The following is an 18,693-nucleotide window of genomic DNA, read 5'->3' as shown; positions in this document are numbered from 1 at the left end:
TGTATTTCATTCGTATCTTAGACACCATCTAAACTTGGTATTTAGTTAATTCCTATAAATTTTAGAACGTTTTAATGTGTGTTTCAATTTTGTGATATAGATTAATGAAATTGAAGGAAATAAGCAAATTTAGAGAAAATAGCTAAATTGTAAAAAATCCAAAGTTCGGGAACTAAAGTGTAAATAAAAGTTGTGTCGAATCTCATGATAAATATTTGAGAGTGTTACAGGTCAATTGGATGAAGAAAGATGTCAAAGGAATCAATTATAATCAAAATATTGTCACACATCAATTTTCAATTGGAAAAGTTATGCTGAATTTTTAGTTTTACATTGAGATCCATTTTTGATATAGTTGTAATACCTTAATTTAGTAAAAAAAAAAACAAAAAACAAAAAACAAAAAAAAGGAAAAAAATGAAAAGTCAAATATGTCGTACTATTATATATATATATATATATATATATGTGTGTGTGTGTGTGTGTGTGTGTGTGTAGTAATTGTTGTAAATGTGAAAAAGAAAGAGAGTGTCAATTATTAGAAGAAGATAATTTAGAAGAACTTGATTTTGAAGATGAAATAGATTTTGGAATTATAGAATTAGTAGATAATGAAAAAAATTATGATATGTTAATAACAAAACAAGCAATAGAAAATTTAATATCCAGATTAGAAAAGATAGAAATAATAGGAGAAAATGTTTTAAAATATTGGGAAAAAACAAAATATTATGTGAATTAAAAATTAAAAACCCAGAATATATCATTAAAACTAAGAATATAGAAGCTACAAATTTAGATTTAGAAGACTTTAAAATACATATAAAGAACTGTTAGAATTAGGAGTTATTAGAAAATCAGAAAGTCCTCATAGATCAGCAGCCTTTATTATTAGAAAACATTCATAAATTGTTAGAGGAAAAAGTAGAATGATAATTAATAATAAAAGACTTAATGATAATACTATAGATGATGCTTACAATATACCAGACAAAACAGTTTTAATAAATAAAATACAAGATTGTAAAATTTTTAGTAAATTTGATTTAAAATCAGGATTTTGACAAGTAAAAATGCATCCAGAAAGTATTAAATGGACAACTTTTACTTGTCCAGAAGAATATTTTGAATGGCTCGTTATGCCATTTGGAATTAAAAACGCACCTAATATTTTTCAAAGAAAAATGGAAAACATTTTTAATAAACATAGTAAGTTTGTAATAGTATATATAGATGATATTTTAGTATTTAGCAAAAATAGAAGAGAACATAGAGGACATTTACAAATAGTTTTTTCAAAATTTATTAAACATGATCTAATAATTAGTAAAAAGAAAATGATTTTATTCAAAGAATTTATAGATTTTTTAGGAGTTAATATAGGAGAAGGAAAAATTAAGTTACAACCTCATATAACCCAGAAAGCTTTAGAATTTTCAGATAAACTTAAAGATTTAAAACAAATTCAAAAATTTTTAGGATTAGTAAATTATGCTAGACAATTTATTAAAGATTTGGGAAAAATTGCAGGATCTCTATATGCAAAGACCTCTCCTACAAGATAAAGATTTTTTAATCAAGAAGATATAAAATTATTAAAACAAATAAAAGAAAAAATAAAAACTTTACCAGAATTGGTCATGTCATTAGATTCAGAATATTTAATTATAGAAACAGATGGAAGTATGATAGGATGGGAAGCTATATTAATATGCAAACCTAATAAATATACTGATAAAAGTACAGAAATAATTTGTAGATATAATAGTGGAAATTATAGAGAAAAAGGAAATTTAAGTAGCATAAATGCAGAATTATTAGCCATAAATTATGCATTAGATAGTTTTGAATTGTTTATTATAGCTAAAAAAGAAATAACTATAAGAACAGATTGTGTAGCCATAGTCTCTTTCGTGAATAAAATGAAAATAGATTCAAAAAGTAGTAGGAGAAGATGGTTAAATTTTATAGATAGAATTACAAATAAAACAAAGGCTATAAACTCATTCATCTAAATAAAACAAAGGCTATAAACTTATAGTACATAATTAAAATTAAAATTAAAATTACAATCCATGTGTGTTCGATACTCTTAACTCCATTACTATATTACAAAAGTTGACACCGTACAATTGCAATATAAATCACGGTATAGAAAATGCATGGCATTATGTCAACTATTATGTCACTATAGCATAAATAGGTAGGTTATTGATAATCACGAGATACAAATAGGGATGTCAAACGGGCCGAGCAGCTTGTCGGCTCGTGGGGGACTCGGGCTCGAGCCGAGCAGGGGCTCAATCCTACGAGCCGAGCCTGTTCAGCTCATCAAGCCCACGAGCGGCTAGTCGCCCGTGTGCCCACGAGCTATTTTTTACGAGCTCGTGGGCTCGTCAAAAAATATGTAAATTTACCAAAAAAAAAAAAAGTCAAAAAATGTGCAAAAAAAAAATTTTAAAAATCAAGAGCTCGTGAGCGGCTCAGCCGTGAGCTCATGGCTCGTGAGCTCACGAGCTGCCGAGCTCGTGGGTTAAAAGGTCAAGCCAGCTCGACTCGATTCATTACCATCTCTAGATACAAATGACTATAATCCATCAAGTTTACAATTGATCGAAAAATCTATTTTCACTTTGAATTGATTTTCAATATAAAAGAAATTCTAGATTTTATTTTTCCCTTTTCCCCCAACGATCGAATGAATTTTTAGGTTTTAACGTATTTGATAAAAAAAAACATAAAATTCATTCAAACGTTGTCATTCAAAATAGTGCTATTCATTGACTGCAGTAGTCATCATACGTGATATCTTACATAGCATAACATTATTAAAAGTTATTCCTTTTTGAAATTATTAAAATTATATTATTCTATTCATAGTCGTTGAATATGAGTAGCATTATTGTTTCATAAATTATTGTTTGACATGGAGTTGATGTGTCAAATTTTGATCGGAGTATGATGAAGAATGCTTTGATTTCCGTTAATTAAAAGTTAAGTGGTCCTATTGCAGCAAATTGAAGTTCAGTGACATAATTGTAGTTGGGATAAAAGTTGGTGTCCATCGCTACAATTACCTCATATGCAGATGCTAGCTTTGACGGCCACAAAAGGGGTAGTTACTGGTCGGAGAGTGGTTAATTACCATCAATTGAAGCCTAATTATAGTTGGAGTGAGAGATTGATAGTGGAGAAGGATGAAAATACGAATGAAGGTAAGCGAAAGAAAGGCGTTGAAGAAAGCAAAGGCCATCCGGGAACTCTTATAACTGCCGCCTGTGATGATAACCTCAAGGAAATCTTTCACCAAATCAGAACTTCCAAAATCCCTGTAAGCAATTATTCTCCAAGTTGTTTGAGTGCTTAGAATATTCAAAAAACTGATAAAAATTATGCGTCAGCAGGCAGTTAATAACTATGAGGCTTCTTGGTAAGTCAAGTATCTGAACACTAGGTGTTCGATGAAATGCCTGATTGAAATTCCTTGCCTGTAGAATCTGCTTATTTTTGTGGGTTGTGTGCTTATATAGTATATTTTGTCGTGATAAAATAATCATTTATAATAAATAAATTATGATTTTATTGTGTTATTTATTATTGAGCATGCAAATTAAAGTACCTATGATCACTTGAGATAATATAAGTTAGATATTTACGTTGAGAAGTACAGTGTGACACAACTTATATTTTGATCATAAATAATTTGTTCACAACCTATGTATAAGGGTTGACACCTTGTAGTTGAAGGTTGTAGTGTTGACCGATTCACTATTCATGTTTGTGATTTGTTCTTATCACTAAAATAGTTAAAGGTGACACTAGTACACTTGGAGTGTATTGAACTGACCGCGTGTCAAATTTAATTCTATAGCATGATCGTGCGGAAAATTAAATTTCACCAGACCGCTGTGTATTTTATCTAAATCTCTTGACATGATTATATATATCTTTTCGTGATTTTAATGGTTCTTTAATTCATGAATGGGTGAGATCAAATTAATTGGTTAAATATCTTGATGAGTTGAAAACTTGAGAATGAGCGGAGTAGAGAACATGAATTCGTGTCGTAAACCGTCACCTTGAAAAATAGGTAGAGTGACTACTTAAATATTTTCTGTTGAACGGTTAAAATTCGAGTTCAGTGTCTAGAGACGGCTAAACTTCGACATCTGTGATTAGTTTGCACCGTTGAAGAAAATGAAACTTAAGATAGTAAGAATAATTAGAGGAGAACAGTCATTTATGTTCGTACCTAATTATCGGATCTCGAACGGGGATAAAATACATATACATCAGGTCAGAGGAAAATATTACAGATTTATTGGCTTCTGTGATCTTATATATTCCGAGAGTTCAGTCTTTTGCCTTTAATAAAAAAAACAAAGATTAATAATTAGATTTGGTGGTCTAGGGTCAACTAGATATGATCTAATTATAGGAGCTAAAATATATATATCCGATCAGGTCCCTGTGGTAGCTTCATAAAGTATTAGAACTTAATTACGATAATTATAATAGTTTTGGGCTTAATTATAATTATAATAAAATTTTGTACTTAGTTGTAATTACTAAAAAAGTTGTAAACTTAATTATAATTGTAATTAAAGTTTTAGGACTACACATGTAATTAAACGTAAACTAATTGGATTTGGACTTTAATTTTAATTAAAACTTCTATTTGAATGTGGAATTATTGTTGTACAAAGATTGGAATTCTTCAATCTCTATAAATAGTAATTGGTTTCTTGATTTAATTAAAAGAATGTGTCCACTCACCAGTGTAATCTTGACTTTGGAGAATACCATAGAAAACTTGGAGGTTTGAAGTATCAAATTCTTTGAATTAGAACGAGAAGGCTGAAAATTTGTGATCCAAAAAATTGGAAGTTCGTGATTCAGAATTTATTAAAAAATTGATCATCGAATTTGGGTAAAAATTCGAATTCATTATTTTTGATATAACATACACGTGAACATTTAGAAGATATTGTTTTTGAATTAAAGAAAATTTTAAATTCTAGATAATTCCGCTTCCACATTCCAACAATTTCCCCATTAAAATATGGCTCATGCGTGAAATTTGTGATACTTCGAGTGTCGTGTTTGCAGTCAGATCTTACCAGCATTGTGCCAACTTAACAAGAAGTTTCCGAGCTTTCTTTTGTGTACGCTGATATTGATGAATGCCCAAAAACGACTCAACACATTCGTTGCTCGCCCACTTTTCATTTCTATAGAGATGGTGAAAGGGTCGATGAGATGTTTGGTGCTGGAGAAGAGCGAGTACATGATCGGATGTGGCTGCAATGTTGAAATATATAGTTCGCGTTCTTAGTGTTTTCTATTGTGACTATAGCTGTGATACTTGTAATTTTACTGCGTGTCTGATTTTCAAGGTACTACATATTTGTTCTGCTTCAACGTTGATACATATCAATGCTAGTATCCGTTGCCGTGATATATCAACTTGTCAGCAATCCAACAATCAATGAAAATGGTTGTAAGTTTTTACAAATTCAAACATAGCAAAAAGAAACAAGTAAGCAAAATTCTGGGTACACGAAAACAATTGAATTGCTGCAGAACATATTCAACAATAACTTGTTAACAGAGACACGATGAAGAAAAGAAGAAAAAATAACGAAAAACTCAAACAAATGCTCTAACCTTTCGCATCTCTAAGGGAGTCCTGGAAAGGCAAAATAATGTTATATATCCCTAGAGCTTGTTTATTCATCTAATACCTGTCTGCAACCGGGTGAAATCAATTTTCAGAGGTGTCTTGTGTAATTGGCAACCCACAAACTCAAGCTTTCGGCTTGAGGATCTTGGCAGTCTCCCAAGTGAAATCAGGATCATTACGGCCAAAATGACCATAAGCAGCAGTCTTCTGGTACCTGAAGTTGCCTCCTCTTTTCAAGTCAAGGTTGATTGCAATCATTCCAGGCCTAAAGTCGAAGTTCTCCTTGATAAGAGTCAAGATATCCTTATCCGGAATCTTCCCTGTCTTGTAGGTATCAACAAACACTGAAAGTGGTTCTGCTACACCAATAGCATAAGAAACTTGCACTATACATCGACGAGCAAGTCCTGATGCCACCACACTCTTTGCTGCCTGCCTAACAATGTACGCACCACTCCTGTCCACCTTTGTTGGATCCTTGCCCGAAAAGGCACCTCCTCCGTGAGCACCCCAGCCGCCATAAGTGTCAATGATTATTTTCCTACCAGTAAGTCCTGCATCTCCATGTGGACCACCAATAACAAATCGACCAGATGGGTTAAGGTGGAAGATTGTCTTGTCATCAAGGTACTTAGCAGGAATCACAGGCTTGATCACATGCTCTTTCAAATCATCAGCAATCTGTTCGTTTGTAACAGTTTCATCGTGCTGGGTTGAGATGAGGACAGTGTGAACTCTAATAGGAACCATGGCACCACCATCATTCTTGTACTCAACAGTAACTTGAGTCTTTCCATCAGGTCTCAACCAGGGGCAAGTGTTATTCTTTCTCACTTCAGTAAGCTTGGCCCCAAGCTTGGTGGCAAGAACATGAGTGAGTGGCATGAGTTCTGGTGTTTCATCAGTGGCATAGCCAAACATGTGGCCTTGGTCTCCAGCTCCAATTTCCTCAGGCTTCTTAGTGAGATGACCATGAACTCCCTGGGCAATGTCAGGGCTCTGTTGCTCGATATTAACGAGGACCTTGCAGTTGTCAGCATCGAGCCCAACATCAGGTGAAATGAATCCAATCCCTCTGCAGGTATCCCGAACTATCTTCTCATAATTTACGGTGGCTTTCGTTGTGATTTCTCCAAAGACCATGACCATATTGGTTTTTGTGCAGGTTTCGCATGCAACTTTGCTTTCTGGATCTTGCTCTAGGCAAGCATCAAGAATGGCATCTGAAACTTGGTCACAAAGTTTGTCGGGGTGGCCTTCATTGACAGACTCCGAGGTGAAAAGGAAGGTATCCATGTTATATTATCTGAAAAATGTTCCAAAGGGATATATAAGTTCATCTATGCTAAAAACTCAACAGTTTGGACAATGATAAAGCACAAATATATCAGTTACCTAATTACACGAATCTCAAAAATGATTGATTCTTATGGTTATAAGATAAAGCTTTACTGACTTCCACAAGCATTCTGCATTCTAGTCCAAAGGTATACTATCTCAGCTTTCTGACCTGGAGCACATAATTATTTTGTTAGTCTCTCTTACGTTTCTACCCTTAATCTGAAGCAATTAGAAGCAAAGTGCATATTAGGGTAAGGGGTTCGACCAACACAAGCAAGTGTTTCTTTCAAAAGCATTGCTCCAAACAATCTAGAAACGATAAGAGCAGAGCCAGTTGATTTTAGTTTGCAATATAATAATATTTGGATCATATGGTTACAGATCCACTGCCTAAATTTAGCACTATCGGAAATGATTTGTGGAAATATACAAGTTCCCTTGATGCTATAAAAAATTCCGTTTATAGAAGAGATGGATTAGTTAGAAACTCAGAAATTTCATCCAACTTGAAATATGGAAGTTTTTATCTTTTTAACCAATAATATGATTTGACGAAACAAAACTAGCATTAGGAGAAAGATCATCCAACTCATCCGCTGAACATCATTTCTACGATTATTTGAAAACCACAGAGCAGGTCCATGTCCACCACACCAAAAATCAAGCTGTAATTTTCTTCAGTTTTGAATTATTTTTCATATCATAAGTTTCCCAAAATGCAGATCCGGTTTCAAAAATTTCGAGCACTATCATAAAATGCACAATGAGATCTACATTACTGGGCAAAAATACGAAATGCAATAATTCCTGAATTCCAAAACCTCCGTTTACGAATCCATTTCTTCGCAAGCACATTATTAGTAATATCTAAACAAATCAAAAACTCGTAGAAAAAAATTCAATCACATTCAACTTTGATACAGATACAGAGAGTAATTCGCAAAAACGTAATGAATCTGAACAAAAATACTATTACGGAGCTGAATCTAAAACGAAAATTTCCATTACGAGCGCATACCTTCGTAAAAAACTTCTTAGAAGAGCACAAAGATCAAGGAGAAATGTGCAGTGATAAGTGGTACATATACAAATGGCTTTTCCTATATTTATAGGTGGATCTGAAGCCGTGCTGTATCTGACTAACTTTTGTGGAGGATTAGTGGGACCCAAGATCTAAGGCCTATGCAAGTTGGAAATGATCAACGGTGAGGATTTCGTGGCTGCTACTCTTATTTTACTTTTCTATGTTTTTAGGGGCGGGTAGTAATTTTCAAAGTAATGAAGAATTGACTTTTTTTTTTTTTTTCTCTGTATGGAACGTGTACCATGTGCTTCATGAAATATACGTGGTTGGTGAAAGTCATCCTCGTTTGGACACGTGGGATGTGGATCACATTGAATTTAACGCTTAATCCTTCAATAATCCAGCATTAAACGCGAGAAAAATTACTCGTGTACAGAGATCGAGTTCTATGAACCTGGCCAATAACTCACAAATGCGTGGGCTCCGCCAAAATAAAAAATGGTAAAAAATTAACTCACCTACCCCATGTGAGGTTACAGAATCCTTACTTGTACGCCAAGCATGTTTGTAAACGCAACTATCAATAATGACAACATAATTTAGGGAAAGAAAAGAGAAAAAAAAAACCTTGCATTTCATGTTTTGCCCATATTTGATTTAGATTAAAATCAAATTTTAGTTAATTTTGATGAAAGCTAATGAAATATTCGGTTGAAAAGTTGTGAATTCCTAATTAAATCTTAATAAAATTCTTTAGTTAAATCAAACATTAGCTTTACATTTTTTGCAAGCAAATACAATATATATATGTGTGTGTGTGTGTGAGAGAGAGAGATTCCGATTGCATTTGGTGGTTTCGAAAGATATTTTTATGAAGGTTCAATCCCAATCCACTTGCCAGTTACTTTGTTTTAAGTTGCTTTAAGGGTGTGTTTAATTATAAGCATGAAATTTACATTGAAAAGAAAATAAATTTTAAATAATTGAATTGTCAAGAAATTATTTGCATGAAAAGTATCAATTAAATGTATTTGATTGATTTTATTTTCAACTTGAAAAACGTTATACAATACTTATCCATTTTTTATTGATAGATAGATAGGGGAGAGAGGCAATAGATGTTAGAAGAAAAAACGAGTGAATCACTTGACAAATAAAAATCTATTTCCCTTAAAAAATATTTTCCTTATTTTCAAGAAAAATATGGTCATGCATCCAAAAGTCGAAAAATATTTTTCATGGAAAAAATATTAATAAAATAATACGAAAGTAAGAATTTCAATATAAAAATGACATTTTTCATGAAAAATATTAATAATTAAACGCACTCTTAATGTCTAACTCTAAGTTAAGAAATTTCAAATAACTTTAAAGGTATTTTCAGCTCTTTTTTCAAAAAAGAAAAAAAAATGTCCAACCTCGGTTTAATTTTGCTAAAAAGAACATTTTTTTTAGTAAATTTTGATAAAAGTACACAAAATATATAATTAAAAAGTTAATTGAAAAAACTTAAGAGTACAAATAAATTTTAATAAACGAGGACAGTTTAAGGTTATCTGGATAGTGGATATTTCATTTCCATAGTCAAAGTTCAAACAAATCGTAATATATTTTGCATTTCGTTGACTTCAAGGGGTATATTTTTTTCAACCTTGCTATAAGTACAGGGATTTAAATCCCTGTACCTACCAAACACTCACATTCAAAGGCGGGAATTTTGTTTTTTTTTTTTTCAATATTTTATACACGGGCCCCACTCTTATGTGAGTGAAAATTCAAAAATCTGGTAAAAATTTTCTGTACTTGAAGAATTTTTGTATTTTTTTTTATTTCTATTTGACTCCAAGGATCATTTGAACCCATAAATAATCGTCCCTATCCAACATGCATAGGCACATTAGATCGTTCAAGCTATTTGAACCTACAGTCTCACATCTATAAAGATGCACTATGATTTGTGCCAAGAGGTTAGTAACTCAGGCCAAGCTGAAGTCCAAGGGCGGCATGGACAAGAAACAATGTCATAATGCCACTGCCCAATATCCCATGAACATTGCGCAATCCGGGATTCCCCTGTTTAAGAAAATCCCGTATCAGACGAGAGAATCACAGTTCTTGATAAATAGAAAGACATGTTATGATCACGAACCTGATTATTAGAGTATTAAGGTTCTACAAGTTACCTCAAACAAAGCAGGCAATATGGTCTGAATTGTCAAAAGAGCAAGCCCAATGAAACCTGTTACAGCATGAGGACTGCAGAAAACAATGGTGAAAAGGGTAGATGGCTTTTGTACTTCAGAGAAAAAAAAAAAAAAATTGACATAATTTGAAGAACTGATCCATTTTCAGAAAATTCCTGCATACCTTTCAAAAATGGGTTTATCTGAAGTTAGAAGAGATGTAACTCCACCAGTAGCTCCCAAAGCAAAGAAGAAAAACATTCCTCCAAGAAGTTTAGGATGCAAATCTTTGGCCTTGGCCTGCTCCTCCTGGGAAAAATGGTTCAAGAAGTTTATAGAAGACTAATAACAAATGATGGTAAACTACTCTTTCTTCAGCTTCAATTTATCATGAAAGGAAGTTTTATCGTCTCAGTCTAGTTCTTACCACATCATCGGAGAAGCGAATACGAAAACCCAAATAAGTTCCATAACCACCCATAGCAAAGAGCACAACAGCCTAATAAATGATGTTCCATTTGTGAGAGGCCGTTACTGAAATTCTTTGGTGAAATATGTCCTGAAGGGAAAGAAGATTACCATGTTACCAGGGTGACCCCAGTGCACAAGCCAGTCAGGAAGGTTCCAGGACTTGACCAGCTCAACAAAAGGGCCAAACAGAGACCTCACAGTCGCAGCTGAATTCAGGCAACAGATTAGCAACATTATAAGGACAGAGGGGAATGAAGTTTGATGAATGATCAATCGTCCAGAAAATGTTATCCCAACTTAATTGCTTTGTGCTTTATTAATTTGTCAGTGGACAATATGTTTTGAGTTGAACAACAGGAGAATGACGAGATCTGGTTCAAATTTCTGTACATTTAGTAATTAGTATGGAACTTAATGGAACAGCACCTAAAAACTTATGTAGTTCAGAGCCACCAGATTCTGAACCAAGAGGGAATTCTGAATCCAAGAAGAAGAAAAACTATCTAATTGTTAAAAACATTCTGTTATACAACTCCAGACTCATTCCTTGAGTAATAAGCATGATAGATTGGCTTAGAATGCAAAGATTGTATAGAAGGATTCCGAATAAATCCAAAAAGGAGTGAGTCCTCAGAATATATCTCCTAATGTATTTACTACGCACCGTAACTCAGCAATTCTCCACTGATTCAAAAGAAAGTCGAATCCATTCCACAACATAAAATAGTAAACATCTTGGTATTTGTTGTTGTGACTTGGAGTTTCATCCCGTTAACCTATCAATAGGACCTACGGCAATTCCCTTATATACGGAAGATCATTCCCATGCATACCCTTCACGCTTATCAAAAATTTAACAAATTGGTAGACATTTAGACATCATTTACCTAGCATTTTACCATTTCATTCATTAAGCATGTTAGGTCTTTGGCAAGACTTTTGAAAAGTCAAAAGATGCTTTTAAGTTGATTTTGAACATATTTGAAAGCACCTTTGGCCTCATGAAGTTCTTCTACAACAAGCAGCTGCCAAACGGGCTCTTAATCTTTAATCATATAACCTATAAATTCCATATTGGAGTACAAACTAGAAGTTTACCAATAAGGTAAAATCCCCCACTATTTAAATACAAAAACATTAATCAACCTGTATGCACTTTGCGAATTTGTGAATATCTTTCTTTTTATCTCCCGTTTTTAGGGGTGGGGGTCTTTCCAACATCAATTCCATGCATAATTAGTGAACCATTGAGTTTCTTTGCTACTTATTTGCCCAAATTTCGACTAAATAAAATAAATGAAACTTTGATTCATTTTTTACACTTAGAAGATAAGTTGTATATTAAGAAGTCAGAAACGAAAAAATGTGTACTTGAATACAATTTTTACAGAGTAAATGTGAATGCAGCATTACCTCCAGGTAGAGAAGCCACAAACAGCAAAGGCAGAGGAGAGAACGAATATAAGAGAGTCTCAACCGGCTCTTCCAATGCATCATCTTTGTCTTCAGCTGTATCCACAGAATCACAAATCTTCTTATTATTGAAAGCAGAAATAGGAGAAAAAAGATCCCTTTTTTTTGCCAGTGCAAAAGTCAACAATTCAGAATTTTTTGTAAGGGAAATTGAGGGAAAATTGGACGATGAAGTTGAAGGCAGAAGAAAAGGAGAAGCTGTTGGTCTAATAGCAACAGAAACTGCATTCACCATAGCCATTCTGAAAAATAAGACAATTGTGTACTGCAACTTTTTTCTCTCTTTTTTCCCCCCTTCTTGATGTGGTATTGTGTGTGTGTTTTCAGTTCTGTAAAATGATATGGGCTATATGGAATTTGCAGATAGAGTGAGAGGGAGTGGGAAAGGCAAGGAAGATGGACACGATACACGGTGTACAATAGAAAATTGCCCAATTTGGGGTTTGCACGTGGTTTCAACACGCTCTCTCATACTTCTCGAGAGCGTTCCAAGCATTCACCAGATTATGAATTGCTAGCCTTTATTTTCTTGAGTTCTGCTATTAAACAGGCCCATTGACAGGGGCTTTAAGCAGGCCCATTAATTTCGGTCGAGTCAACTTGCATAGTCATTATTTTTTTAATTTTTTTTAAAAAATATGTTCTTGTTTTGCTTGACAATTTTTTAAGTAATTTACTGTTGCATTGGAGATGTTTTACCTAACAAGTTAATATTGTTTTCATTTGAGTAATGCTATTGGCACCAGTTTACGTAGTGGTGAGATTACTGTTATCACATTATTCAACAAAGTTATATTTCATTTTTATGTATTGGGTAATGTGATAGTAACTTCACTGTCACATAGACTAATGCTAAATATCAAAAAAATTGGATAGTATTAGTCTTATCATTTCAGTTGGTTCTTTTGCATCGTATTTGAATGATGAATTTGTCGAGAAGATGGACTGTATTTTCATATGTATTTGAAAGAGCAATGTTATAGGTATAGAAATTTTTTTATAGAACTCATAAAGATCAACGCTTGGCAAATTATAATTAGAAGATGATAAAAATAAAAAAGAAAAGCAGCCACAGATTCTGTATTTGTTTTTTTTTTTTTTTTCCCTCCTGTACTTGCCGAATTATTATATTTGAAATGGGTTATTTAAACATAGATTGTAAATGTGATTTCCCAGATTTGTTGCCTTGAGTTGGGCCAGTCAGCTCAGGCCCACAGCATGTTCTGGCTTATCTATGTGAGCTATTTTCTTTTTATTTTATCTTCTCATCTTTATTTTATTTTTTATTTGAAGATAAAAAATCAACTAATGGACCCTCTTCCGTCTTCAATCCGGCATAAACTGGTATGATCATGTTTGAAGAGATCTTGAGTCTTCTTAATCTTAGACATAGAACGTCAGTAATAAAGACTCATAATATTAAAGATGTGATTACTTTCCAAACATTGCTCATTAAAGATGTAGCGATACATCTTCTAACAAATGCCACTTTTGTCAAGTTAGCCAGAAATATGGATAAGTAGAGGTTGTTGAACCTATCAACACCATCATATTTTCATCATGCATATGTAGTTAGCATACAGTGTCGGCAAAACCCTATACTTTTCATTACAAAACAAATAAATCCTGATTATAGGCGGGATAGGCGATCGCCTAAGGCCCTACTTCATGAGGGCTCCAAAATTTTTTTTTTTTTACATGTATTTTTACACACACACACACACATATATATAGGATCTCATATTTGAAATTGGTTTAAAGCCCCAAGATCTTAAGGCCAGCCTTGTCAGCATAACTATTATCTTATTCAAAGTATGCAACTTTCATTACAAAACAAATAAATCCTGATTATAGGCGGGATAGGCGATCGCCTAAGGCCCTACTTCATGAGGGCTCCAAAATTTTATTTTTTTTTACATGTATTTTTACACACACACACACACACACACATATATATAGGATCTCATATTTGAAATTGGTTTAAAGCCCCAAGATCTTAAGGCCAGCCTTGTCAGCATAACTATTATCTTATTCAAAGTATGCAAGATCTCAATGTTGAATTGTTGAAGTAAATAGCAAAAACATTCTAGTAACATTTTGTTGAGATTTTTTGCTTTGTCTGCATATTTTAACATATATATGGCATCTCTATTGTTACCCTCGATGAGTAATAAGCCTCTAAATATAGCTTAATACTCATATGTTAAGCTTGATGCATGTCCAATATTTTCCACGAAAATGCAATTGATTAGTATACTTTCTAAACATACCATGACCCAATAAATTTGGGCATGAGCCAGCAGACATTTTAGGCCCAGCTCTTGGGCCAGAAATGGGTATAGCCCAAGCCCAGTTCACTTGCCAAGGCATTTTTTTTAAAATGCAATTGATTAGTATACTTTCTAAACATACCATGACCCAATAAATTTGGGCATGAGCCAGCAGACATTTTAGGCCCAGCTCTTGGGCCAGAAATGGGTATAAGCCCAAGCCCAGTTCACTTGCCAAGGCATTTTTTTTTAATTTTAAATTGTTTTTACCAGTTTTATTTCCAATGTACTCTCACACGGGGTGTGGAGTGGAGAATACGCCATCCATGACGTTAATTGGGATACCGAAGATCTGTTGTCGTAGTCATTTGATTTTGATTCTCTATAATGCCCTCATACTTTTAACTAAATTACCTACTTACCACTCTCGGTTTCCATGAATTTGATTTTCTTCAATCTACATAAAATCAAACTAAAATAAACTCTTAGAGGCTTCCAGGACACATCCCAACTAGTAAAGATGAGGCGCTTTTAGGTTGGCAGATCAGAGGTCGTGAGTTCGATTCTTAGAAGACTCTTGGAAGGCAAATATTCTCCCGGAAGGCAGAATTTATCCTGGAAGGCAAGGTGTAAAGATGGGAAAACGACTTGCTTGTCACTTTGGTAGAGCAGTTGGGGGGCCTCTTGAGCACTGGTCAGTTTGGAGCACAACCTACGGTTTAACCTGTCTGCACCTTAAGGGACCAAAGTGTAGACTCCAGAATTTAGTCACTGTAAGGTAGATACCTGGATATCCAAAAATAATAATAATAATAATAATAATAATAAACTCTTAGAGCGCGTTTGATTGCCTATATCTTTCATGAAAAATGTGCTTTTTCATCCAAATTTCTATTTTTGAACTGTTTGATTGCCATGAAGGCAAATATTCTCCCGGAAGGCAGAATTTATCCTGGAAGGCAAGGTGTAAAGATGGGAAAACGACTTGCTTGTCACTTTGGCAGATCAGTTGGGGGGCCTCTTGAGCACTGGTCAGTTTGGAGCACAACCTACGGTTTAACCTGTCTGCACCTTAAGGGACCAAAGTGTAGACTCCAGAATTTAGTCACTGTAAGGTAGATATCTGGATATCCAAAAATAATAATAATAAAATAAACTCTTAGAGCGCGTTTGATTGCCTATATCTTTCATGAAAAATGTGCTTTTTCATCCAAATTTCTATTTTTGAACTGTTTGATTGCCATTTTTTCATGAAAAATATTTTTCCCCTTTTGGTCATGTGATCATATTTTTCTCAAAATCAAGGAAAATATTTTTTTTAGGAAGAGTATGTTTTTATTTTCCACGGAATTCACTCTCTCTTTCTCTTTCTTATTAACCCACCAATAAAAAATGAATAAGTATAATATTTTTTAAATTGAAAATTAAATCTATCAAACACATTTAATTAGAGCCTGTTTGGGAGTGATTTTAAGAATTAATTTTTTGATCGTTAGAAGAAAGTATGGTCCACCTGTGAGAGAAGAAGTCAAATATGACTGCTGGAATAGTGAAATAACGGTTAAAAAATTAATTTTTTGAGTGAAAAAATCCTCCCAAACAGGCCCTTAACAATTTATATACAAATAAATTTTAGACAATTGAATTACCTAGAATTTATTTTATTTCCATGCAAATTCCATACTTGCAATCAAACGCACCCTTATTTTTCTTCTTTGAAAAAAAGAAAGAAAGAAAAAAGCACTCGTCTAGTTATCAAATTTAATTAAAATTCGTAACCAAACTTAAGTTACTTAATTGATACTCGTTATGTAAAAATTATGATATAATTGGTCATAAATCCTAAAATAAGAAAGACTTGTACAAAATGGCTGATTGAGTTGGTCCAATTAATAAAGCCATGAGAGTCTTTGGTCAAAATTTGTGCATGCTTTTCGGTCTTATAGCTAAGGTTTGATTAAGATATAAATATCTCGAGGTTACAATAATATAAACGAATTTACATCTTTTTAACATTTCAAATAAAAAAAGAATAATATTCGCACTACGCCATGATAAAGTAGTGTAGTGATGCCAAAATAAATATTGTTAGAAATTACAAGAACATTTAGAAGAGAATCGATGGCTGCTAAAGACCCTTTATCGATATAATATAATTATAGAAATTTGTGTAGAATTTAATCTACATTGGAGTTGGACCAAAGCTGCCAGCTTGCGACCGATTCTTGATGTTTAATAATTAGTGAGATGAAGCCAAAATTAATGTCAAATGAAATATATTAATATATCAATCAAGTGGATTAGCATTTGCTTAACTTTAATTCAAGTCAATGCTAGTAAAGACAATTGTCTTATAACCATCTGCTGGCATCAAATACTATACTACTGTTCACACACATGCCATCAGTTGTGAGGGTGGGTCGTTTGATAAGATTTTTGCTTTTATTTTTTGTTGAAGAAATTTTTTTGAGGAAGTTATTTTTTGTCTGCTTTCTCTAAAGATTCTTCTAATAAGAGATAACACGTTTAAAAAATTATTTAAATATATTCAAAACAGCGGCAAAATGGGTTTAATTATTTTTTAATTTTCCTTGCAACTCAAATTTAGGACCTGTTAGGTAATGATTACAGAAATTGATTTTTTGATCGTTAGAGAAAAAAATGGATCTTACCTGCAAGTGAAGAAGTCAACAATGACGATTGAAATAGTAAAACAACTGTCAAAAAATTGATTTTTTGAGGTGAAAATTGTTACCAAACGGGACTTAATCAAGTACTATAATCTAATTAATATTCTTAACTATTTTTTAACCTTCCACTTGAAGAATTTATGCACTCTTCAAAAGACCTAGTAAAAGATAAAAAATCGATCAACTAGGATTTGTTCAAATTAGTTACATATTGAAATGCAGGGAACAATTAATACAATAATATTAAGAGGTTTCATTAATTCGGACACTTATTTCAAATTTGACCAATTGATAATGGACAAGGAGTAATAATGTAACCCAGTTTGACACGGTTCTTTTTGCAGTCATGTGAAAAAAAAGTGTCTGTGACTTCTTTGTTAAATTTCTTGTCGCCACTCCAAAAAAAATTAAATTTTTGCAGTACAATAAGTTGCAGCGTGCAATTAATCTTTGTTGGGGTTTTTTAATGGTAAACTATGACGTTTCATCAACTTAAAAAGATCTAAACAGAATAAAGTGCGAATATTCTTGGAATTTGTTGAAATTTCTAATAAATTATACGGAGAGAATTTCTCGTTTTGGATTCATTTCCTCGATCAGCATTCTAAAAAGGTTGAACCCCAACCCCAACCTTGAAAGTTCCCACTACTCCGCCCCTAGAACTTTGTGAGAGAGGTAAATCGCGAGATGTGCCCCAGCAGACAAGAAAATAAGAGCTACATGTACACTGCGCCTACAAGGAGTCCAATTCCATATCTCAGGAATCGGACCTCCACACTGCGACTGGCAGCAAGACATGAGATAACTTCATTCCTATCCTTTACACCACTGGACAATACCCCTGGCGCTCCTTGATCAGCAGTCTCCCCTTTATATAAGTTGATAGACTCAAGCTTGCCTCGTAGGCTATTTGCCCTCGTACTTTTGAAGGAATTTGATTGGAGGGGTGAGTTGAGTTGCGTTGAAGTCATCATGATATTTAGGTGTTAAACATGTGTCCTAAATCATCGTATCATTTTCCAGATCGATTGGTTTGGACAATGCTGCTGTCAAAGGAGAGTGCCCTCATTATGATGATGCTTCTGTATAACGTCTCTCATAGTCAGATTTCAACATCCATCAATGGAGTCTTGAGTTGAGGTGTCGAACTGACTTATCTAAGCTTGTTAGGGCTCTTTATAGGAATATCTCTTTTGACCAAGTCAAGAATGACTTTCAATTGATTCAATGTAAATTCCAGATCGGCAACAAATGTTTGAAATTACTATTTATGTTAGATTAATTTGAACTTTATTATAAATTGTTTACTTTAACTTTGATTGAATTTCAATTTAGATATTCTCAATTATAGAAGGACATTGAGCATTCATATTTATATATTTGATCACCTAATTCCCTATATAAAAAATCGATAGGATCATTTTTTAATAGATTAGACACGAAAGTGATCGATATTAAGTTGGAACCACAATAAATTTTGCGTTTCTACAATTCTTTGTTTCATCATTATTGCTATCCGAATTGAAATCAGGAATATTCTCAAATTGGTCTAATTCAC

At 33.3% G+C, this 18,693-nt stretch overlaps 2 protein-coding genes across 3 annotated transcripts; both read right to left on the bottom strand.

Moving 5' to 3' along the window:
• Positions 1 to 5,556: 5,556 nt before the first annotated feature.
• LOC111372200 (S-adenosylmethionine synthase 3) lies at positions 5,557 to 8,282 on the bottom strand. 2 transcript variants are annotated; one of them, XM_022994427.1, is made up of 3 exons: positions 8,043 to 8,282; positions 7,079 to 7,193; positions 5,557 to 6,989 (listed from the first exon to the last, which is right to left on the bottom strand). In XM_022994427.1, the coding sequence occupies exon 3, from the start codon at positions 6,977 to 6,979 to the stop codon at positions 5,807 to 5,809; it is 1,173 nt and encodes a 390-aa protein (XP_022850195.1). In that variant the 5' UTR covers positions 6,980 to 6,989; positions 7,079 to 7,193; positions 8,043 to 8,282; the 3' UTR covers positions 5,557 to 5,806. The 2 variants fall into 2 exon arrangements, with proteins under 2 accessions (XP_022850195.1, XP_022850196.1); XM_022994428.1 differs by lacking the exon at positions 7,079 to 7,193 and having other exon boundaries at positions 8,043 to 8,280.
• A 1,318-nt stretch (positions 8,283 to 9,600) lies between these two features.
• Positions 9,601 to 12,679, bottom strand: LOC111372199. Its single transcript, XM_022994426.1, has 6 exons — positions 12,116 to 12,679; positions 10,811 to 10,908; positions 10,659 to 10,730; positions 10,416 to 10,540; positions 10,232 to 10,304; positions 9,601 to 10,121 (listed from the first exon to the last, which is right to left on the bottom strand). Exons 1-6 carry the CDS (start codon positions 12,414 to 12,416, stop codon positions 10,017 to 10,019), a joined length of 774 nt encoding a protein of 257 aa, XP_022850194.1. The 5' UTR covers positions 12,417 to 12,679; the 3' UTR covers positions 9,601 to 10,016.
• Between the last annotated feature and the right edge of the window lie 6,014 nt (positions 12,680 to 18,693).

The sequence above is a fragment of the Olea europaea genome, chromosome 23, assembly GCF_002742605.1.
Source record: "Olea europaea var. sylvestris chromosome 23, O_europaea_v1, whole genome shotgun sequence".
NCBI lineage: Eukaryota > Viridiplantae > Streptophyta > Magnoliopsida > Lamiales > Oleaceae > Olea > Olea europaea.
This window is presented reverse-complemented; position numbering and strand designations above follow the sequence as displayed.

What these genes read in the sequence shown, in the direction of transcription:
- LOC111372200 (XM_022994427.1), bottom strand. Translation starts at nt 6,979, where the DNA reads ATGGATACCTTCCTTTTCACCTCGGAGTCTGTCAATGAAGGCCACCCC.
- LOC111372199 (XM_022994426.1), bottom strand. Translation starts at nt 12,416, where the DNA reads ATGGCTATGGTGAATGCAGTTTCTGTTGCTATTAGACCAACAGCTTCT. An exon ending in TGTGGCTTCTCTACCTGGAG is followed by an intron (nt 10,909 to 12,115) that starts GTAATGCTGCAT and finishes GCCTGAATTCAG; the next exon opens with CTGCGACTGTGAGGTCTCTG. An exon ending in TATTGCCTGCTTTGTTTGAG is followed by an intron (nt 10,122 to 10,231) that starts GTAACTTGTAGA and finishes TTTCTTAAACAG; the next exon opens with GGGAATCCCGGATTGCGCAA.